Below are 24,761 nucleotides of genomic sequence, written 5' to 3'. Positions count from 1 at the left end.
TATTTTGTATCATTTTTGGGGGACAATAGCACATATTTTGAGATCTGATCATGCAGGGCAGATTTCCCCCAATTATTCATTTATTTCAAAGTTGTCTTGACAATTCTTACACTCTACTGTATGAAATTTGGCATCAGATTATGTGGAAAATCCTGTTGGGATTTTGATTTTGATTAAATTGAATTAATTAAATGGAGTTGATACTTTTACAATAGTGAGTCTTTCAATCCACAAGTATGATATATTTTTTCTATTTATTCCAAGTCTTTTTAAAAGATATTCTTACAACAGTTTTTTAGTTTTTAAAATTTATTAAATTTATGGGTGTAACATTGGTTAGTAACATTTTGTAAATTCAGGAGTACAACTGATAACAAGACATCTGTATATTCTATTGTGTGCGCACCACTTGAAGTCAAGTCTCCTTCCGTCACCTCGTATGGTGTTTCACATAGTTCACCCTCTTCATCCTCCCTGCACCTTCCTTTTCTGCTAACCACTATTCTGGTGTCTGCATCTATGAGGTTTTTGGTTTGTTTGCTGTTTTGATCCCACATATAAGTGAAATCATATTGCTCTTGTCCTTTTTGGTCTGACTTATTTCACTTAGCATTTCTTAAGATCCTAGTGTGGTTTTTTTCATGAATGTCTTCTATATTTCTAATTAGGTTTATTACTAAGAATTTGTAGGGGGGTTTTTTTGTGTGGCTATGGTTAACGGGATTATTTTCCTATATACTTCCTACTTGTTGTTACTGGCATGTGGCAGATGAGTTCATGTACTCAGAACCTCCCTTTTATTTGTGGCAGCAGTATGCCAACTAAACTTCATTTCCCAGACTTCTTTGCATCGAATACCCATGAGACACTTTTTTGGCTAATGAAATGCAAGCAGGTAGGGCTTGCAGAGAAGCTCTTTTATAAAAGAGAGCAGACTCCTCTGGTACTGCCTTTCCCTTTTCTTTCATCCTTTTTTCCTGTGTAGAAAATAGATGTCATGGTTGGAGCTATAGCCTTGAAATAAAGATCAAGAGAATATCAGACCTTAGCTTTGATATTCATGAGAAGAATTTTGTTTGGTGAAGAGAAATAAACCACTAATATTTATAAGGCACTGTTTACTCAGATTTTTGGTTACATACAAACACAGTCCCTAACAGATTAGTGGTGTTTCTGAAGTTTATTGATTTTTCTATTATCTTTCATCTGGCCCCCTTGATGAATTTTCTTATCACTTCTAATAATTTATTTGATTCTCTTGGGGTTTTGATGTATTATGCACAGATAATCACAAATCTATATCTTCTTTTTCTATAATTTAGACATTACTTTTCATTCTCTTATTGCATTGTCTAAGACATTTAGGACAATGTTGAATAGTATTAATATATTATTGACACCGGGATACTTCTATATGTATTCTATACAAGATAAGTGATTCTTATCTTGTTCCTGACATTAATTGGACTGCATCTAATATTTTATCAAGTATGATATTTGCTATATACTTTATACCTAGTTTCCCAAAATTTTAAAAATCCTTACCTGAGGATATGTTTATTGATGTGAGAAAGCAACATTCGATGGGTTGCCTCCCATATGCACCCTGACCGAGGATAGAACCCCAACCTAGGTATATGCCCTGACTGGAAATAAAACCCACAACACAATGTTTTTGGTGTATAGTATGATGCTCCAACCTACTGAGCTGCCTTGGCTGGACTAGTTTGCTAATAATTTTGATCATAAAAAGAAATTAAACTGTTCCATTCCTAGAATATGCCCAATAAAATTGAAAACATGCTTATACAAAAATTTGTACACAGATGTTTATAGAAGCATTTTGCATAATAACCAAAAAGTAGAAACAACCCAAATGTCTATCAACTGACAAATGGATAAAGAAAATCTGATATATTCATACAATGAAATATTATTCAGGCATAAAAAGGAATGAAGTACTAATGCATGCTGCAGCATGGATTAGCCTTTAAAACACTGTGCTAGCTCAGCTGGTATGGCTCAGTAGTTGAGTGTTGACCCATGAACCAAGAGGTAACTGGTTTGATTCCCAGTCAGGGCACATGCCTGGGTTGTGGGCTCAGTCCCCAGTAGGGGGTGTGCAAGAGGCAGCTGATTGATGTTTCTCCTTCATCAATGTTTCTCTCTCTTTATCCCTCTCCCTTCCTTATCAATGTAAAAACATTTTAAAAATAAAATAAAAAATAAAACACTATGCTAAGTGAAAGAAGCCAGATTAATGTGGCCATATTTGATTATTTCATTTATATAAAATGTTAAGAATGGGAAAATTTATCGAGACAAATTAGACTAGTGGTAGTCAGAGGATGGACAAGGGGAGAATGGATAGTGACTGCTAATGAGTTTCTTTTTGAGGTGATGTAATGTTCTGGAATCAGATAGTGGACATGATTCCACAACTTCTAATCTACTAAAACCACTGAATTGTACATTTAAATAATGAATTCTATGGTATATGAATTATATAATGTGAATTTTGTGGTAGGTTTTCTCAATTTTACTGTTCTGGAGTTCATGAAATAAAACCTATTGATATAATATTGTTTAATTCCCTATTGCTTTAAGTTTACAATTTTTATGTGGAACTTCTGCGTCTGAATTCAAATGTGACTAGGCCATAGTTTTCTTTCCTTCTGCTATCCTTTTCTGGTTTTGATACTAGGATCATACTCATCTTGTAAAACAAGTCACTTCCCATTTGTTTCTATTTTCTGCAGCAGTGCTTTTAGGATGTGAATAATCTGTTCCATGACAGTCTGCTAGAGTTCCTCCATGAACTTGTTGGGCTCTGGCATCTTTGGAGGATAAACATTTTACTATTATTTACTTTTTTCATGACCATTGATTAGTCTGTTCTGTGTGTGTGTGTGTGTGTGTGTGTGTGTGTCCCATTTGTAAATTTTGTATTTTCCTAGAAAACTACCTATTTCATGTAAGATTTTAGATTTTTGAAATTTTTATGCGTACCTTTTATAATTAAAAACTCCTGTGTAGTTATCTCTTCCTCTTTATTATTTATATTTTTTAATTTTATTGTATTCTGCTTTTAATTTTATTCATTCCTTTCTCTCATTTATTTAGTTTTTTCATATGCAGATGATGTTTTATTGAGTTGTACTTGAAACCTATATAGTTTTATTAAACAGTGTCACCCCAATAAATTCAATAAAAATGAAAACAATATAGAATCTTCTTTTTATGTAGTATATACATTTACATGCTTCAAATTTCTAGAAGCGCAGAGCATACAGTGAAACCTTTCTCACATTTCTTTCCCCCAACTATTTAGTTTTTCTATAGTCAATAACAGTTACCTTTAAGAGGTATTCTAAATGTTCATTTCCCAACATGGCTCAAATTTTTGTGATTGTTTTAGATCATTGTTTTTTTACTATGTTTTATTTTTTTCATTACTGCCCACCGAGGAGAAAAAAATTACTTAAATTCATTAGTTAAGTTTAATTTCTCCCTAAGAAATGAAATACTAAGAAATAAGGTTTTAATTAAATAAATTTTAATTTAATTTAATTTCTCCCTAACAAGAACAAGGTATTTTTAAAGGTGGAGTTGAGTTTGGAAGGGAATAAAAAACTATGACAATATCTAAGATTTTTTTTGCACCCCTCAGACCTAATTTTCACTTACCAAAGAGTGATATCACTTTCACTGAAAATGCATATGTTAGATGTTTGAAAATTATTTATATTTCACATTGTTGATTATAAAATTTCATATTTATGATCGAGCTTGTTATTTATGTTCTCCATCTATGTTTTTAGCTTTTCCTACCTGATCTCTTATTTTTCTAGTAGATATTGGTTAAAATCCTCTATCATGATGGTTCTTAGATCTTTCAGATTTTGTTTATAGAATTCAAAGATGGTTGCTAACTCCATGGAAATTTGTGATCATTATATCTCTCTGGTAGATTATATCTTTAAAAAAATAAAATATGAATTATCTCTGCCACTTTTTGTATTATTTGACCCAAAAATATTATTTTTGCTATATTTGCTTTTATTTTTTGGTAGCATATATGTGGTTTATCTTTTCCCATACCTTTATTTTCACCCTTTTTAAGTAATTTTATCTTACATCAAACTTTTAAAATGCAAGTAGCTACTTTAAAAATCCATCATGAGCCCAGCCAGTGTTTCTCAGTGGTTGAGCGTCATCCTATGAACCAGGAGGTCATGGTTTGATTCCCGGTCAGGGCACATGCCCGGGGTTGTGGGCTCAATCCCCAGTGTGGGGTGTGCAGGTGGCAGCTGATCAAAAATTCTCTCTCATCATAGATGTTCCTCTCTCCCCCTCTTCATCTCTCTATGAAATCATAAATCAAATATATATATATATATATCCATATATATAAATCAAATATATATCCATATAGATAAATCAAATATATATATATGTATATGTATATGTGTGTAATATATATATATACATATATATATATCTCCTATCTAATAAAAGAGAAACATGGTAATTATCCATATGTCCGCTACCCTTCCCATTGGCTAATCAGGGCGGTGTGCAAATTAACTGCCAGCCAATATGGCGGCCGGCAGCCAGGCAGCTTGAAGTGAACATGAGGCTTGCTTGCTTCAGTGACGGAGGACTCCAACGTTCCCCGCCTGCCGCTGCCGGCCTCTGAGCTGCAACTCTAAGCAACTATGTTACAAATATAGAAGCTAAACAAAACCTCAGAAACCTGCTTTAGTCGCCGGGCTTCAGCCAGCAGGATCGCAACATTGTTTCAAATACAGAAGGTAAACAAAGGCCAGAAACCTGCTTTCAGCAGCAGAGGCCTAAGAGCTGGAGTCAAGCCTCAGAGCTAAAGCTGGCCCAGAATTAAAAAAAAAAAAAAAAAAAGGAGCGGTTGGGAGCTTCAGTCACCCGCCAGCCTGAAAACAGCCCTCAGCCCCTCACCCAGACTGGCCAGGCAACCCAGTGGGGACCCCCACCCTGAAGGGTGTATGACCAGCTGCAAACAGCCATCAGCCCCTCACCCAGGCTGGCCAGGCACCCCAGTGGGGACCCCCACCCTGATCCGGGACACCCTTCAGGGCAAACCAGCCGGCCGCCACCCATGCACCAGGCCTCTATCCTATATAGTAAAAGGGTAATATGCCTCCCAGCACTGGGATCAGTGTGACAGGGGGCAGCGCCCAAACCCCCTGATCGCCCTGCGGCTCTGTGTGTGACAGGGGGTGGGGCCACAACCTCCCTATCGGCCCTGCTCTGTTCGTGACAGGGGAAGGCGCCCCAACCCCTGATCAGCCCTGCTCTGTGCCTGATAGGGGGCAGCTCCCCAACCCCCTGATCACCCTGCGGCTCTGCGTGTGACGGTGCAGCACCCCAACCCCCTGATCGCCCTGCGGCTCTGTGTGACAGGCTGCGGTGCACCAACCTCCTGATCGCCCTGCGGCTCTGTGTGTGATGGTGCGGCACCCCAACCCCCACCCCCTCCCCATGGGCCCTGCTCTGTGTGTGACAGGGTAGAGCCATAACCTCCCCATCGGCCCTGCCCTGAGTGTGACAGGGTGGGGTGCCCCAACCCCCTGATCCACCCTGCTCTGTGTGTGACAGGGGGTGGTGCCCCAACTCCCCTATCAGCCCTACTCTCTGAGTGACAGGAGGGAGCTCCTCAACCCCCTGATCGGGCCTGCTCTGTGCGTGACAGGGGGGAGCTCCCCAACCCCCTGATGGGCCCTGCTCTGTGCGTGATGGGGGAGCTCCCCAACCCCCTGATCAAGCCTGCTCTGTGCGTGACAGGGTACGGAGCCCCAGCCCCCCTGATGGGCCCTGCTCTGTGAGTGACAGGGGGCGGTGCCCCAACCCCCCAATCGGCCCTACCCTGAGCGTGACTGAGGGTGGCATCGCAACCTCCTGATCTGTCCTGCTCTGTGCATGACAGGGGAAGGCGCCCCAACTCCCCAATCAGCCTTGCTCTGAGCCCGACCAGGGGCTGCACCTAGGGATTGGGCCTGCCCTCTGCCACCCGGGAGCAGGCCTAAGCCAGCAGGTCTTTATCTCCTCAGGGGTCCCAGACTGTGAGAGGGCACAGGCCGGGCTGAGGGACACCCCCTCCCCCCCGCCGAGTGCACAAATTTTTGTACACCGGGCCTCTAGTGTGTATATGTGTGTGTGTGTGTGACACACACACACACACATATATATACATATATATATATATATATATATATATATATACACATATGTATATATATATATACACATATGTATATATATATATATATCTCCATTATGAGATCCTCTTTTGGTAGGTATGCTTGAGAAGCAGCAAACTAGCTGGAATTGTTTTTATGGTGTGCACCATGTTTTAAATATCAATGTGACTAGCCAGATGTTATTTTGTATGATTTTAGGCAAGTCACCTAACTTCTGTAAGCCTCAGTTCTTTTGTTAAAGGAAAATAATAATTTTTTGCCACCTCACAGAATAAATGTATTTAATGAGAAATGTATGTAAAGCATTTAGCACAGTTATCTGGCAATGTAGAATGTATTTTTAAATATTGGCTATTACCAGTCTATTTAAAATCATGTAAGAAGTAGACCTTTGTCACTGTGAGTCATAGGATATCACTGGAGTCTTTTAAACAAGGAACTGATATCATAAGATCTGCGTTTTAGACACAACTGTGGTAGCAGCGTGGAAGATGAATTGGAGGAGTGAGACAGAGATAAAGAACCTACTTAAGCAGTTGTTGTACTATTTTAGGAAAGAGTTGAGGACCTGAACTATGCCAACAGCTCTTGGAAAAGAAAAGAGAGGCATGAAATCAAGAGGTATTTATGTTGTAGGCTTGACTGTGCTTGCTGCTGGTGAAATAGAAATAATTTTAGAAGTTCAAGAATCATTTAAATTTATTTACCCCAAGAAAGCAAAAAATAAACTGAATCTTTTGAGGTTGGGGGTAATTTTTCATGGGAAGGGAACAGACTTAAAAGTCAGCTTAGAAACACAAAAGACAGCTTAGAAACACAACTTGATTGGGAATTGCGACATTAGAATTTGTAGTAGAAGAACACAAGTTTAAGGGAATAATAAGCTTTTATCAGACGTTGAAATAACAAGCAACCCTATTTGACATTAAGCATATTTTAGAAATATGGTAATTAAAACAGTGTAAAATTAGAGTTGACGAAGACAAGTAAATCAAAATGGGTTCTTGCAGGGATGGCAGTTTAGTGTATTATAAAGGTTTCAAATTACTAGGGGGCAAAGGAAGGTTGAGACTTATAATTTCAAAAATATTAAATTAGGTTCTTGCCTGACACCATTTGCAAAAATAAGTTCTAGATGAATTAAAGTCTTAAGCATTAAGACAAAGCAAATTCTTAAATCAAGAAGGAAGGGAGATACATGTAAATAGAAGAAATAGCCAAAAGGCAATTGGTAGAAGTGACAATATAAATGGGCAATAAATTTGAAAACATAATTTCAGGAGGTCAAGATCAAATAACAACTAGTATATTTAACACATCAGGTTGACGAAAAAAAAAATTGATAGTAGCAAACGGTGGTGTGGGAGAGTGGATGCTCTCATATGCTATAGATAAGGGTGTAAATTCCAGGTCAATGTATTGCATCTTTTGAAATTTAAAATTTCAGTAATTTCCCTTCTTGCTGTCTTTCCTACAGAAGCACAGAAGAACAAGAAGGTATGCCAAGGCTGTGCATTTAGCACGTCTCCTAATAGCAAAACTTTGGAAACAACTTAAATGCCCATTCAGTTACTTTATCTGTATTAAGTGGCCACCTGTTAAGTGGTGGTGATCTGATTATAGGGTCAGTGGTTGAAACCTGACACTTACTTTAATCTGAGGCTTGGATCAACATAATGCATTTTCCACTTGTTTTCTTTAAGGTAGAACCTTGTAAATGAAAAAACTTACTTAAAATAACAATAAACAATGAAGTACAGAGTTTTAGTGGACAATATATATAAGAAAACTAAACGTTGAGGTATATTTTGCTAACGCATATTGGTATATTCCAACCCTTTTCCAGTGTGCAGATATCTTTTACACAATTCTTGAGTGACAACTCATTTCTTTTATCTCAGAGTAAAGCTTCTCCAAGGTCTGGCTTATACCCCTTGTCCATGCTCTTCTTACTGGTGTCTGCTTACAATTAAGCCAGGGACGGCATAAGGTTACTGTTTCTAATGATCCTTTTGCTCTGTGAACCCTCGCCAAAAATTAGCTTACAATTCTTAAGATTCCCTCTGCCCTACAGTTTCTCTATTTTATCTCTCCCGTGAGGAAAAGCAGAGGAATAACAGCCACTTAGGGCATCCCTACTTTTTCTAATATGAAACTCTAATTATCTCATCCTCAGACAAAGGGAACAACTTGCCTTTCATAAGATGCCAAAGAGGAATGTTATTTAGATTCATCTAGGTTATTGCACATAGTTCATTTCTTCTTCTTATTGGTGAGTAGTATTCCATTGTGAGGATATACCATATTGTGTTCATCTATTCTTTTGCTGATGGATATTCTTCATTTTGTGGACATACCTTTCATTTCTTTCGGTTAAATACCAAAGGAATAGAATTGCTATATCACAAGGTACATAGTTGTGTATTTAATTTATAAGGAATGGTCAAACAATTTAAAAATAAGAGTTGCAATATATGAGAGATGTCATTGCCCAGCATCCTTGCCAACATTTGTAATTGTCAGCCTTTATGATTTTGGCCATTTTTATAGATTGTACTGGAATTTCCTGGTTTAATCTGTATCCTCTATACCAGTGATATTGAGCATCTTTTAATATGATTATTGGACCTTCACATATCTTCTTTGTGAAAGTGTCTGTCAAAGTCTTTTGTTCCTTTATACTGGATTATTTTCTTTTTCTTAATGTTTTATACATGTTTTTCATATACAGTAAAGACATTTGTTGCATATATGCATTGCATATATTTTCTCCCAGCCTGTGGTTTGCCTTTTTATGTTCTTTTTATTTTTTTAATCCTCACCTGAGGATATTTTTTCATGGATTTTTAGAGGGTGTTGAAGGGAGGGGGATTGGCCTCTCATCAGGGCCGTGGATTGAGCCTGCAACCAATCAAGGTACATGCCCTTGACCTAAATTGAACCCAGGACCCTTCAGGCTGCAGGCTGACACTACCTACTGAGCCAAACCAGCTTGGGCCCTTTTTATGTTCTTAACAGTGGTTTGGTTAGTAGTAGTTTTAGTTTTGAAGAGTACAAGTTCATTATTTTCTTTTGTATTTGTGCTTATTGTGTTCTGCTTAAGAATTTTTGCCCAGGATCACAAAGATATGCTTCTGTTTTCTTTCAGAAGATTTATAATTTTAGGATTTACATTTACGTTTGTTATCACTATTGAGTTAATTATTGTATATGATATGAGTTATTTTTCCCATACGAATGTCTAATCAGTCAAGCATCATTTATTGCAAAGACTTTTCTTTCCACGTTGGAATTGCATTGGCAACTTAGTAAAAAGTTATTTGTCTGTATATATAGTGAATTTATTTCCAAATTCTCTATTACTACAGGCTCAGTGCATGGATTCATGCACCGGTGGGGTCCCTCGGCCTGGCCTGCGGGGATCAGGCCGAAACCGGCTCTCTGACATCCCCTGAGGGGTCCTGGATTGCGAGAGGGCACAGGCCAGGCCTAGGGACCCCACCGGTGCATGAATCAGTGAATGGGTCTCTAGTATGCATATAAGATCTTTGATTAATCTCTTCCTGCCCTCCCCCCTCCCACCTTCCCTCTGAGATTCATCAGTCTGTTCCATGTTTCCATGCCTGTGCATTGAGCATCTGCCCCCGGGTGGTTATTGTACATCATAGCTACCAGACAGTCAACCAGTTGGCCGGTTGGCCAGTCGCTTAGACTTTTATATATATAGACTAGAGGCCCGGTGCACAAAAATTTGTGCACTCGGCGGGGAGGGGGGGTCCCTCAGCCCGGCCTGTGCCCTCTCGCAGTCTGGGACCCCTTGGGAGATAATGACCTGCTGGCTTAGGCCTGCTCCCGGGTGGCAGAGGGCAGGCCCAATCCCTAGGTGCAGCCCCTGGTCAGGCTCAGAGCAGGGCCGATTGGGGAGTTGGGGCACCTTCCCCTGTCATGCACAGAGCAGGGGAGGTTGGGAGGTTGTGATGCCACCCGCAGTCACGCTCAGGGTAGGGCCGATTGGGGGGTTGGGGCACCGCCCCCTGTCACACTCAAGGCAGGGTCGATGAGACCATTGCGGTGCCACCCCCTGTCACGCACAGAGCAGGGCCCATCAGGGGGGTTGGGGCTCCGTACCCTGTCATGCACAGAGCAGGGCCCATCAGGGGGTTGGGGCACTGCCCCCTGTCACGCGCAGAGCAGGGCCCATCAGGGGGGTTGGGGCTCCGTACCCTGTCACGCACAGAGCAGGGTCAATTAAGGGGTTGGGGAGCTCCCCCCTATCAGGCACATAGCAGGGCCGATCAGGGGGTTGAGGAGCTCCCCCCTGTCACTCACAGAGTAAGGCCGATAGGGGAGTTGGGGCACCGCCCCCTGTCACACTCAGGGCAGGGCGGATCAGGGGGTTGGGGCTCTACCCTCTATCACCCACAGAGCAGGGCCAATCAGGGGGTTGGGGCACCGCCACTCTCACACTCAGGGCAGGGCCGATGGGGAGGTTATGGCTCTACCCCATCACACACAGAGCAGGGCCCTTGGGGGAGGGGTTGGGGCGCTCCCCTCTATCACCCACAGAGCAGGACCGATCAGGGGGTTGGGGCGCCGCCACTGTCACACTCAGGGCAGGGCCAATGGGGAGGTTATGGCTCTACCCCGTCACACACAGAGCAGGGCCCGTGGGGGGGTGGCGGGGGTGGGGTTGGGGCTCCGCACCCTGTCACACATAGAGCAGGGCCGATCAGGGAGTCGGGGCGCCGTACCCTGTCACACACAGAGCCGCAGGGCGATCAGGGGGTTGGGAGCTCCCCCCATCAGGCACAGAGCAGGGCTGATCAGGGGGTTGGGGCGCCTTCACCTGTCCCATACAGAGCAGGGAGGATAGGGAGGTTGTGGCCCTGCCCCCTGTCACACAGAGCCGCAGGGCTATCAGGGGGTTTGGCCACTGCCCCCTGTCATGCTGATCCCGGTGCTTGGAGGCCTCACAGCTCTGCTGATCCCGGTGCTGGGAGGCATATTACTCTTTTACTATATAGGATAGAGGCCTGGTGCATGGGTGGGGCTGGCTGGTTTGCCCTGAAGGGTGTCCTGGATCAGGGTGGGGGTCCCCACAGGGGTGCCTGGCCAGCCTGATGAGGGGATGATGGCTGTTTGCAGCTGGTCACACACCCTTCAGGGTGGGGGTCCCCACTGGGGTGCCTGGCCAGTCTGGGTGAGGGGCTGAGGGCTGTTTTCAGGCCTACTGAAGCTCCCAACTGCTCCTTTTTTTCTTTTTCTTTTTTCATTCTGGGCCAGGTTTAGCTCTGGCTCCAGCTCTGAGGCCTCTGCTGCTGAAAACAGGTATCTGGTTTGTTTAGGTTCTATAATTGAAACTCTGTATCAACTCCAGCTCTGAGATCCCAGCCGGCTGAAATCTGGTTTCTGGGGTTTTGTTTAGCTTCTGTGTTTGTTACAGTGTTTCTTAAACTGCAAGCTCAGAGGCCGGCAAGGCAGGCGGGGAACGTTGGAGTCCTCCGTCACTGAAGCAAGCAAGCCTCATGTTAGTTTCAAGCTGCCTGGCTGCCAGCCGCCATCTTGGCTGGCAGTTAATTTGCATATCTCCCTGATTAGCCAGTGGGAAGGGTAGCGGTCGTATGCCAATTACCATGTTTCTCTTTTATTAGATAGAATATATAGATTGCGTTCCTTCAGTCTATATTTTTTCTACCCTTATGCTAATACCACACTTTCTTAATTACTGTAGCTTTATAATAAGTTTAAAAATCTGTTGAGTAAGGCCCTATCTTGTTTGACTCAGTGGATAGAGCATCGGCCTGCAGTCTGAAGGGTCCTGGGTTTGATTCCGGTCAAGGGCTTGTACCTTGATTACAGGCTTCCGGCCCTGGTTGGGGGCATGCTGGAAGCAACCAATTGAAGTGTCTATCTCACATTGGTGTTTCTCTCTGTCTCTCCCTCTCCCTTCCACTCTTTCTAAAAATCAGTGGAAAAAATAGCCTTGGATACGGATTAAAAAAATAAATAAATCTGTTGACTAAGTCCTTTACCTGTACTTCTTTTTCAAGAGTGCTTTGACTATTTTAGGTTCTTTATATATCGTATGTATTTTAATATCAGCTTGAAAGTTTCTCAAAAAAATGCCTAATGGTATTTTGATTTGGGTTACATTAAATATTTAGATCAATTTGTGGAGAATTGAAAGATTTACAATATTGAGTCTTTCAATCCAACAAAATGGTATCTCTCTTCCCCCTTATGTTATATGTATGGATATATATGTCTGTTTGAATCCTATCTAATAAAAGAGTAATATGCAAAATAACCATCACTCCAACACAAAGATGGCAGCACCCATAGCCACAAGATGGTGGTGCCCAGTCCTCTCAGCCCTGCTGGAGTCCTCCAGTCCTGGGGGGGGGCGGCTGCTGAGAGCAGGGCCTGCTTGGCCGTCGCTGGTGGCGACCTGGGAGCGGCCAAGCGGGCCCACAGACAGCAGAGAACCACAGGAAGTGGGCCTAAGCCATCAGTAGGACATCCCCTGAGGGCTCCCAGATATGAGAGGGTACAGGTCGGGCTGAGTGACCTCCCCCCTGCCCGCCCCCATGCATGAATTTAGTGCACTGGGCCTCTAGTATTTACATATAAATGTATGTGTGTATATAATTGACTTAGATCTTCTTTACTCTCTCTCAGTAATGATTTGTAGTTTTCACTGTAGAGGTAGTTTTACATTTCTTATGTTTAGTCCTAGAATATATGGTGGTATTTTTGATACTATTGTAAATGGTATTGATTTTTAAATTTTTATTTTTCTAATTGTTTTCTGTTAATATAAAAATACAAGTTATTTGTTTATTATTATTTTTTAATCTTTACCCTAGGATATGGGTTTTGTTTTGAAAGAGAGAGAGAGGGAGAGGGAGAGAGAGAATCAGAGAAACATTGATGTGAGAGACAGAAACATTGATTGGTTGCCTCCCATTTGTGCTCTGACCACAGATTGAACCCCAACCTAGGTATGTGCCCCGACTGGGAATCAAACTGGCAACCTTTCTTGGTATATGGGATGATGCCCAAACAAATGAACCACCAGGCCAGGCAAAAATACAGTTTATTTTTACATATTGACCTTATAATTTGATACATGCTCAATTTACTTCTTGGATTAAATAGTTTTTGTAGACTTATTTAAATACTATATTTATATAACTTTGTCATCTGCAAATAAAGACACTTTTACTTCTTTTTTTTCTCAGATTTTGTGCCTTTTATTTTTTCTTGCCTTATTGCATAAGCTGGAACCTCCAGTGTAGTTAGATAGAAGTGTTGAAAATGGATATCCTCTCCTTAGTCCCAACCTTAAAAAGAAAGTCTTCACAATTTCATTATTAAGCATGATATTTTGTTTTAATATTTATTGTTGAAAGTATTATATATGTTCCCTTTTTCCCTCATTGACCTTTTATACCCCACCCCCACCGTTCGCCCCAGGCCTCCACCATCCTTTAATCTGTGTCCATGGGTTATGCAAATATGCATACAAGTTCTTTGGTTGATCTCTTCCACCCACCCACCTACCCACCCCCACATTTCTTCTGACATTTCACAATCTGCTTTATGCTTCTATGTCTCTGGATCTATTTTGTTCAACAGTTTATTTTGTTCATTAGAGTCCACATATGAGTGAGGTCTTGTGATACTTATCTTTCTCTGATTGGCTTATTTTGCTTAGCGTAAAGCTGTACAGATCCCTCTATACTGTCTCAAAGGGTAGGAGATCTTTTTTTTTTATTGCTACACTGGAGGCCTGTTGCACGAAGAGATTCATGCAATAGGCCTTCCTTTCCCCTGGCTGCTGGCACCGGTTTTCCTCTGGCACCTGGAACCCAGGCCTTCACTCTGGCCGGGCTCCAGCCGGAGCTGGCCCTGGAGCCGGCGGCGCAGTGAAGCCTCATGGCCCCAGGGTTGGCAGCGCTGCTCCGCCCCCAGGTTGTCAGGCTTCGCTCCACCGCTTGGAGCTTATGTATGCAAATTAACCGCCATCTTTGTTAGGGTAATATGCATACTCTCCTGATTGGCTGGTTAGCATAGCAAAGGTACGGTCAATTTACACGTTTGTCTATTTTTAGGTAAGATAGTATTCCATGGTATAAATGTACTATAGCTTTTTTATCCACTCATCTACTGATGGGCACTTGGGCTGCTTCCAGATCTTAGCTATTGTAAATTGTGCTGCTATGAGCATGGGGATACATGTATTCTTTCTGAATGGTGATTCTGGTTTCTTATGATATATTCCTAGAAGTGGGATCACTGGGTCAAATGGCAGTTCCATATTTAATTTTTTGAGGAAACCCCATACCGTTTTCCATTGTGGCTGCACCAGTCTGCATTCCCACCAGCAGTGTACTAGGGTTCCCTTTTCTCCACATCCTCACCAGCACTTGTCATTTGTTGATTTGTTGACAGGTGTGAGGTGATACCTCATTATCATTTTAATTTGCATCTCTCTGATGATCAGTTAATTTGAGCATTTTTTCATATGTCTCTTGGCCATCTGTATGTCAGCTTGAGAGAGGGGTCTATTTAGGTCCTTTGCCCATTTTTTAATTGGATTGTTTATCTTCCTTTTGTTAAGTTGTATGAGTTTCTTGTGTATTTTGGATATTAATCCTTTATGTGATGTATCGTTGCCAAATATGTTCTCCCATATACTGGGCTCCCTTTTTGTTTTGTTGATAGTTTGCTGTGCAGAAGCTTTTTCTTTTGATGTAGTCCTACTTGTTTATTTTCTCCTTAGTTTCTTTTGCCCTAGGAGATGTATCCATAAACATATTGCTTTGAGAGATGTCTGAGATTTTGTTGCCTATGATTTCTTCTAGGATTTTTATGGTTTCCCAACTTACATTTAAGTCTTCTATCCATTTTGAGTTTATTTTTATGTACAATGTAAGTTGGTGGTCTAGTTTCATTTTTTTTTTTTTTATGTATCTGTCCGCTTTTCCCAGCACCATTTATTGAAGCGACTGTCTTGACTCCATTGTATGTTCTTGCCTCCTTTGTCAAATATTAAGTGTAATGTCTTAGGTCAATTTCTGGGTCCTCTGTTCTGTTCCATTGATCTATATGCCTGTTTTTGTGCCAGTACCAGGCTTTGATTACAGTGGCTTTGTAGTATAAGTTGATATCTGGTATTGTGATCCCTCCAACTTTGTTCTTCTTTCTCAAAATTGCTGTGGCTATTTGGAGTCTTTTTTGGTTTCATATAAATTTTTGGAGTCTTTTTTCTAGATCTGTGAAATATGCCATTGGTAATTTAATAGGGGTCGCATTGAGTCTATAGGTTGCTTTGGATAGTATAGACATTTTAATGAAATTAATGCTACCAAGCCATGAACATGGTATATTCTTCCACTTGTTTATATCTTCCTCTATCACTTTTTTCAATGTGTTGTAATTTTCCTAGTACAAGTCTTTTACCTCTTTGGTTAAATTTATTCCTAAGTATCAATTTTTTCTGTGTATACATTTTAAATAGATTTATCTGTAAGTTAGAGAAAAAGTTTCTTGCCTTTGTAACATTTCACAATCTTCTTCCAGTGCTACTTATCAGGGAGGAGTAAGACTTAAACTATCTCCCTTATTCCTAATCAGTGTTGTTCTTGGAAACAGCCTCCTGCCTTTTCCTTGCATGTATCCTGTTTGGGTTCTCATACCTAAAATTAATAGGTCAGAAACAGTTCCCAAATCTCAGTGATCCCTCATATCAATTAAAGAAAAAGCAAAAGGCCTGGCCAGTGTGCTCAATGGTTAGAGTGTTGGCCAGTGCACCTAAGGCTCCCGAGTTAGAGTCCCAGTCCAGGGCACGTATCTGGGTTGCAAATTGGTTCCCATTCCCAGTCAGGATGTGTGCAGGAAGCAACCAATCAATGTGTCTCTCACATCCATGTTTTTCTTTTCCCTCCCCATCCCTCCCTTCAGCTCTCTCTAAAAAATCAATGGAAAAAATATCCTTGGGTGAGGATTAATCCAAAAGGGAAAACAAAGGCAAAGAGTATTATAAGTATTTCTATATTATCATGAATGGTTTTATTATAAGAGATAAGGAATTAAGTCTATAAATCACTTAATCTGTGAGGAAGAATATTAATCAAAATAGCTGTGACTCTGAGTCCTTTCTGCTTTAATCAGGATTCCAGAATAATTGACCTGTATATAATTAAATCTTATCTGTCTGCATAAGCAATTATTTAAATAGTTAGGAGACAGAATAAGAAAGCAATTGCCCAGTGCTTTTGAGGTCAATAGGTTAGCTCTACAGAGTTTAATTAAAATCTGGTAATACACGCCTATTCTAGGCAAGATATTTCATTAGTCTTCATTATGGCCTAGGTGGAATATTCCTTATAATTATTTTTTATCCCCTTTAAATACTCTTCTCATGAAGCAGGCTTTTTATTACTAATTAGGATTCCTACACTGGGGAAGGAGATTCCCTCAAGCAGCCCCCTCATTAGAAAAGTATGGCCATCACTGTAAATGAATAAATTGGTATTCTACTAACTTATTTTTTACATATCCACACAATGAAGCCAAATTATAAACTTTAAAAAGGTATCAAAGAAAAACACCACTTTGACAATGGCTATGATAAAATACAGTCACATTCTTTTTGCTATTAAGAAATAATTTCTGTTTCTGGTTCTACCTTAAAATATGAGTGTTATTGAGAAAAATCAGGTTCCTTGGTAAGCAAAATTATATGTAGAAATTAGAAGGTAATAGGAATAATTATCTAAAAAGTTCTTTAATTTTTTTGGAGGGGGAGGAGGTTCAGAGGAAAACTATTTTCCCCCAAAGGAAGTAAAATCTATAACCACAAAGTAACTGGGAGGTTTGAATGCTGTGACACTGTGTAGCTTCTTCTGTGCTTTCCCTTCCTTTCTTTATACTAGTACTAGAGGCCCAATGCACGAAATTCGTGCACGGGAAGGGGGGTGGCCTCAGCCCAACCTGCACTCTCTCCAATCTGAGACCCCTTGGGGGATGTACAACTGCGGTTTAGGGATCGGGCCTAAACTGGCAGTTGGACATCCCTCTCACAATCCTGTACCGCTGGCTCCTAATCGCTCACCCGCCTGTCTGCCTGGTCGCTCCTAACTGCCCCCCGTTCTGGCCTGGTCACCCCTAGCTGCCCCCCTCTGCTGGCCTGGTCATCCCCAACTTCCCACCCCTACTGGCCTATTTGTCCCTCGCTGCCCTCCTGCCATCCTAATCACACCCAACTGCCCCCCCCCCCCTGCCAGCTTGGTTGCTCCCAATTGCATCCCCCCTGCTGGCTTATTTGCCCCTCACTGCCCCCTGCCAGCCTAATCGCCCCTAACTGCCCCCCCCCCGGCCTGGTCGCCCCCAACTGTTGCCCCCTGCTGGCCTGGTCACACCTAACTGCCCCCTCCCCCCCCCCCCGGCCTGGTCACCCCTTACTATGCCCTTGCCAGCCTGGTTGTCCCACATAGCCTGCTTGTTCAGTCATTTGGTTGTCCCTCACTAACCCCCCAGCCTGCCTGGTCGTAGGCAGCCATCCTGTGAGGGCATGAGGGTTAATTTGCATATTACCTCTGTATTATATAGGATTAGAACTAGAACCCTGCTTTCACTCTGCATTCTTGTTCATTTCTATCACTTTCATCTCTAATTTGTCCATTTTACAGCCCTCCTGAAGTCGTTTCAGGCTCCGGTCTTTCCTGTCCTCCTCCATCCTAACTCCCCAGCACTTCCTATGAGGCAATCAGGTATGAACTTCACAGCCAGGTTTTAGCTTCCATCTCTGGCCTCATCTGATGCCCTTTGCTCATGGAGCCTATTTAAACTACTCTGAAATCTCACGCTCATTTTCTGTTTCGAATGACTACATCCATTTCTCTTTCACCTAATAACTTATCTGCTCACCTTTTAGGAGCTAGCTCACAGTTTTTCTGGATTTCCCAGGTTAGCAGTTCTCTCTATTTTATTGCCACACTGTTTTTATACTTCAATCAGAGTAAATACATTGTATTGCAATCTGTTTGAATTGCTGTCTCTCCCCCTGGCTTGAGCTCCTCAAAGGAAGGGATGATGTCATATCCTGGCGGCTCATTTCTGTACACACACATACTTGGTACACATTAAAATTGGTTGAATGGAATTGAGGGTGCATTAAACACCTTACATCCTCTCAGAGTATTCATTTGCCTTCTATTAAAGTTAATTCATTGGCCACTTCATTTTTGTCACCATCTCTGATTGCACCCAGTAGGAGCTTAACAAATGTTGAATAAATGAATTAGTTCTAGTAGCACTCTAAAATTGTAATTAAGAAACAAAGGTATTTTTAGATTGCAAATTCTCTGCAGCTTTTATTTCTCTGATATTACAGCAGTGAGTGACAGTGACAAAGAACTTCACATTTTGTGCATTTCTTTGGTCACCTTTCAGCATTAAAATGAATTATTCTTCACTTATAACTTTTGTGTGAACCTCGCGGCTCTTCACCCGCAGCTTGTTGACCTGGGACTCAGCGATGTCTGCCCGCTCTTCAGCCTCCTCCAGCTCATGCTGGAGTTTGCGGAATTTAGCAAGATTAGCGTTGGATTGTTCCTCCTGAGGGGGAAAAATGCATTAGAGAGTATAAGAACATTTGACATTTCTGATTCTTATTTATTGCTAGAAGCAGCTACAGAATTTGCTTCATGAATGAGAAAGCAAAAGGTTCTGCTATTAGGGCCACAGGATCCCACATACTCGCTTCAATGAACACATGGGCTTGCTTACAACCTCCCTGTTCCATCTTTCGTACTTAACTCTTCCTGGCAAACTTAAGATGCTGTGGTGACCACAGGGAGATCAACATAGAGGAAATCTGAATCAATCTTGTTTCTGTGAAACAAACTTTTACAATAGCTACAGTGGTAGTATTGGGTGCAGAAAGCCTTAAGGAAGGTTTCTGAATTAACAGGGTAAGAAAGATAACTGCATCCAAATGAAAAAGAAATGTCCTGAGAAGGATTTATCATGAAGTTAAATAACACTTAAACTTCAGAGCTCTCATTTGGATGGTCCCTGTGAGTGCTGGGAATATAGGACTTCCAGATGGGAGTTGTGGAGTGTTATAGACAGGGAAGGAATTGGGTTGTAACCAAGAAGCAGTTCTGTGTGAACATGTCTGGAAAATTGTTAAAAAGGTCTTAGAAGAAACGAACCCGAATCTCGAAGGCTCCAGTAATTTGTGATAAAAATTTCTCATTCTAAATAAATTCTCATTTTCAAACCTAATTTTGTATTCCCAATTTTATGTTCTTTGCCTTAAAGAACACCGCTTAAATTCTGTAAACGTCAGGCTCCACAAAACCTGGACTTGCTCCTGAACCTTTCTCTCTCACTGAAGATACTCACAGCCTCTTCAGCTTGTCTCTTATAAGCTTTGACTTTGGCTTGTAATTTGTCCACCAAGTCCTGCAGCCTGAGAACATTCTTGCGGTCCTCCTCAGTCTGAAATGAAAAAGACAGCGAATAGATAGTGTCATTATTTGAAAATAACTCATTTTTATTTTCTTGAAAATGAAATTTGGAAAAGATGGAGAGGTTGGTCACCTGGTAAGTGAGCTCCTTCACCCTTCGCTCATGTTTGCGAAGACCTTTGACTGTCTCCACATTGCGCTTCTGTTCATTATCAACCTCGTTTTCAAGCTCCCTCACCTGGAAAAGAACAAAGGTGTTCAACAACTGGCTGTAATGAGCTGCGTGAACAGGCTGGAAATGAAGTGGTGGAAACCCACTCTGGCCTCCAGCTTCTGGATCTGCTTCTTCCCGCCCTTCAGGGCCATCTGCTCAGCCTCGTCCAGACGGTGCTGCAGGTCCTTCACCGTCTGCTCCAGGTTCTTCTTCATCCGCTCCAGGTGGGTGCTGGTGTCCTGCTCCTTCTTCAGCTCCTCGGCCATCATGGCCGCCTGGTTAGTAAAATCAAGAAAATAAGGAAATGTGGTAATGGCAAGTAGCACGTGTGTATCAGCAAAACAAAAGTTCATCTCGCTCACATCAGTGATGGCCTTCTTGGCCTTCTCTTCTGCGTTGCGAGCTTCCTGGACAATGTCCTCCATCTCTCCCTGGATTTGGGAAATGTCTGTCTCCAACTTCTTCTTGGTGCTGATCAGGCTGGTGTTCTGTTTTAAATTAAGAAGAACGGAGAAAAGCATATTTAATTGTAAATATTTATATGACCAGTTTTATTAGTGCACATAGGCATACATTATTGGCCAACGAAGTGTTCAGAATAAAAACCAAATCAAAAGTTGATTGTAAGTTTATGCCTTCTGTTCTTTCTACTCATTATTCTGTTATTAAAAATTCTCTTGAATTCTTCCAGGTAAAGTTTAATTTTTAAAAAATTTATTGACTTTAGAGAGAGAGAAAGGAGAGACATCAATTTGTTGTTCCACTTATTCATGCATTCATTGGTTGATTGTTATATGTGCCCTGACTAGGGATCAAACCCCCAACCTTGGCGTATCAGGACAACACTCTAACCAACTGAGCTGCCCACCCAGGGCTATTAAAATTTAATTTTAAAAAATATATTTTTATTTCAGAGAGGAAGAGAGAGGGAGAGAGAGATAGAAACATCAATGATGAGAGAGAATCATTGATCAGCTACCTCCTGCAGGCCCCCCTCTGGGTACTGAGCCTGCATCCTGGGCTTGTGCCCTGACTAGAAATTGAACTGTGACCTCTTGGTTCATAGGTCAGTGCTCAACCACTGAGCCACAGCATAATAATGTATGTAAAAATAATAGAACATACAAATTAGCAAAAAAGAGACAAAGAATAATTATACTCTCCATTTGTCACACTTTTGTTTATCCTTGTGGATGTTTTTAATACATGTTTATATATTACTTTTAAGTTGCTTGTTTTACTTACTATATTGTGAACACTTTTAATGGCAATATATGCATACTACAATGGCTGCTTATTTGCTATTGTGAGGAGAAACCACTATTGTGTAACAAATCCATATAAATGCTGAATAGCAGTAATGATTACTTGCATGAGTTTGAACTTAAGAGCTTTTTTAAATATCACATAAAGTTAGCTTTGTGTGCGTACATGATACATAAATATTATGTGGGCTTATTTTTTCTCTTTTTTATTTGCTTATCTTTTTGCCATTTAGAGTTGCAAGAGACAATATGGCCACCAATGTTGTATATATGGTTATTTATAAGAGTCTTCTGTGTTCTTTTTCTAATGTTTGTAGAACTCAAAATATTTCCCATTGATATGATTATGCCAGCCCATAAGTATACTTGGGAACCAGATAGGCCCCAGAATGTTTTTACTGATCTACATTCTCAGAATTCCAAAACCTTGCCAAGATTACTCCTGACTTTGTGAACAAGCTTATTCTCTCAAATTGTCTTCAGCTTCAGGGAGTGCATTTATTCATCCATAGTCTTAAATCTCACCTGGGTGTGCAAGAGTTGCACACGCTCATTAGCATCCACAAGCTCTTGCTCTGCCACCCTTCTGCTCCTCTCAGTCTGTTCCAGGGATGCCCTGAGCTCTTCAATCTCAGCCTGCATCAGGTTAGCTCTGCGCTCAACCATGGCTAGTTGTTCTTTAAGGTCATCTTGGCTTCTGATGGCATCATCCAAATGTAGCTGAGTGTCCTACACAGAAAGAGAAAATGACTCTTGCTCATGCTTCAATTAAAGCAAATACCAATTTAGGGTCATGTACACACGTTGATTTTAGTAACTTAGAGTATGATTAGATAGGAAAATTCTGCAAGTGCCTTTAATGACAATTTTTTTGTAGCCTACAATAGCAGTTCTATTCAAAAGAATATGATTTTTTTTTATCCCAATTCATAGAAAAGTACTGTGGTATAAGCTACAAAATTTTGGATTAGCAAAGTATTCTTAGATACCAGATAATCTAATGATATCATTTTATGTATATTGAACAAATGAGGTCCAGATAAATGAAGTGATTTATGTGTAGTGTGTAACTAATACTCTCTCATCACTTCCTCTGTCTCTTCACCTGTCACCATTTTGTCTTCTCTTCAGATGATAAAATGAACTCTGTCCTGGGCTTTCCAGAATTAAGCTATTTTTTAGCTGTGTGCATAAAAATTTCAACTGATCATCATATTATTTGGATGGTTTATGGTATATACTCCTCATACAATATCAAAATTTGAGTTACACAATGACACCCAGACTGAATGACACCGTGTGTGTTTATCCTGATGTACCTTCAGTATTCCTTGTGTGTTCCTGTAGTTCCTCAGGGCCTCAGCAGCCTGGCGGTTGGCGTGGTTCAGCTGGATTTCCATTTCATTAAGGTCTCCCTCCATTTTCTTCTTGATCCTCAGGGCATCATTTCTGCTCCTAATCTCAGCATCTAGGGTGCTCTGCATGGACTCCACAACTCTGAGATGGTTCCTCTTTAGTTGATCAATTTCTTCATCTTTTTCAGCAATTTTCCGGTCAATCTCAGATTTCACCTGATTTAACTCAAGTTGGATGCGAAGGATTTTGCCTTCTTCATGTTCAAGAGATGCCTTTTGAAAAAGCAACATTTAGATTACCTAACTGTAAAGTTCAAAGAGCTTTTTTGTGTTCATTATTTCTTCAAGAAGGCATTTTAAAAACTCAAGTTTTCATACATCTTAATTTAGCCTACTAGTTCTGCATTCCCAAGGTACAGTACAGTATTTCTTACTGAATTATATGAGTTATCCCCTAAAAGTTTGAAACATGATTGATCTCCGTTGCTGTTAATTTTCCAACTTATTTATAATGTATCGGTGAGCAAATGAAACATGTACCTCTGCTTCCTCTAGAGCAGCCTGTAGTTCACTCTTCTCTTGATCTATTTGTTTTTTAATTTTCTCCAATTCATGGATATGCTTTCCTCCCTCTGCAATTTGCTCAGTCAGGTCAGAAATCTCCTCTACAGTTTAATAATAAAATACCAAATTCAGTTGAGAAAAATGAAAAATTGGGAAGAAATAACTCCCTACCATTTTTGAAATAGAATGATTATAAAGACTCACGTTGTAAATTCTTATTCTCTCTCTTTAGTGTTTCAAGATGGTCCATGGATTCCTCGTAGGCATTCTTGATCTTGAACAGCTCAGTGCTGAGAGAACGGGACTCCTTCTGGGAGGCCTCAAGTTCAGCCTGAGTTTCCTCCTGCTTCTGTTTCCATTCTGATAAGATCTGAAAAGCAGTAAATAAATCATCAGCCAATGTCAGGAGAAAGGAAGACCAAGTAAGCATTGATAAAGGTTAAGCAGGCTGGGCCACCTTGTCGAAGTTCCTCTGCTTCTTGTCCAGGGCTGCGCAGGCAGCATTAGATCTCTCCACATCAAGCATGAGGTCCTCCACCTCATTCTGGAGCCGCTGCTTCGTCTTCTCAAGGGAGGCACACTTGGCATTTACGGCTTCTACGTGTTCCTCGGCGTCCTGCAGACGCTGGGCCAGCTTTTTCCTGAGAAATAGGTCAGTGTGAGTGACACAGCAGCGTCAAAGCTACCGCAGTCAACTTGATAAAGCTGCTCACTAAGAAACATTTTTCCCATGATTTTTGTTCCTATGTCTACAAATCATTAAGGTTTTCTAAAATATCTCCTCAGTACCCATTTTATCTCTTCTTGAATTCTGTTTTCCCCAGTGAATTCTTATCTTCATCTCGGAGTTTCAGACATATTTATGAGGCCATTTGTGTGTGTGTGTGTGTGTGTGTGTGTGTGTGTGTGTGTGTGGTGGAGGAGGTGGAGAGAGAGAGAGATTGAGATTAAGCACTTTAGCTGGTTGAGCAATGGGAGGATGTGAGGCAGAGGTTGGAAACAAGTGACAACCATGAACAGAAGTCATATCATCAAAGAATGTTAGTATTGAATAAGATCCTTTTACATTTTCATCTGTGCTCCTCTTCACAAATGAAGAACCTAGCTCAAAGTGACTTGTTTAATGTCACACAATTAGTAACTTTCTGGCTTTTTGTAGCCCAGAAAATGAATATTATTCCATTATTACACTCCACAAATATCCTCCAATCTTACTGCTCTCCCAACCCACACTCTTAATCTAGAATACTCCCCTGCAAATGCTTGCCAAGCCCTCTCATTCTATCTAGTTCTAACAAATACTGATATAAATCATATTTAGGGAAGCTGCCTTCACTAGAAATATAATGGTTATTTTCTTCCCATGTGTAACTCCCATGAGTTTTATTCCACAACTAATGTGTGTTATTACTAAATAAACTCATCGATACTGGTTGTTAGTTAAGTGATGAAAGAGTATGATAGTCTTATTCTGAAATTTTAATGCTCCAGGGAGAGATAAATTGATTAGTGTTAATTATAATATTCATAACAAAGTAACTGCAACAGGTAGTCTCAATGTCTCTGTTTTTTCTTATATTAACAAAAAATTAAATCTACTTAATTGAGAAAGGTATACTGATAATTATTCATTTTGGTGGAAAGAA

General features: G+C 40.9%; 1 protein-coding gene across 3 annotated transcripts in view; it reads right to left on the bottom strand.

The window, feature by feature from the left end:
- LOC308531971 (myosin-8) overlaps nt 1-24,761 on the bottom strand; it is a gene marked incomplete at its 5' end in the record, with an annotated part of 76,328 nt that overhangs the window by 34,390 nt on the left and 17,177 nt on the right. For 2 of the 3 annotated variants that reach the window (XM_081109111.1, XM_081109112.1), the window contains 10 exons: nt 18,594-18,860; nt 19,653-19,748; nt 19,851-19,955; nt 20,036-20,206; nt 20,294-20,419; nt 21,722-21,925; nt 22,516-22,824; nt 23,092-23,216; nt 23,320-23,485; nt 23,573-23,756. The exons of the other annotated variant lie outside the window; for it this stretch is intronic. In XM_081109111.1, the coding sequence (XP_080965237.1) occupies nt 18,708-18,860; nt 19,653-19,748; nt 19,851-19,955; nt 20,036-20,206; nt 20,294-20,419; nt 21,722-21,925; nt 22,516-22,824; nt 23,092-23,216; nt 23,320-23,485; nt 23,573-23,756 (1,639 nt within the window). In that variant the 3' untranslated portion in view covers nt 18,594-18,707. Of the gene's footprint in view, nt 1-18,593; nt 18,861-19,652; nt 19,749-19,850; nt 19,956-20,035; nt 20,207-20,293; nt 20,420-21,721; nt 21,926-22,515; nt 22,825-23,091; nt 23,217-23,319; nt 23,486-23,572; nt 23,757-24,761 lie in introns of those variants that run through there. 3 annotated transcript variants of the gene reach the window in all.

The sequence above is a fragment of the Myotis nattereri genome (genome assembly GCF_964212035.1).
Source record: "Myotis nattereri genome assembly, chromosome: 16".
Lineage (NCBI taxonomy): Eukaryota > Metazoa > Chordata > Mammalia > Chiroptera > Vespertilionidae > Myotis > Myotis nattereri.
This window is presented reverse-complemented; position numbering and strand designations above follow the sequence as displayed.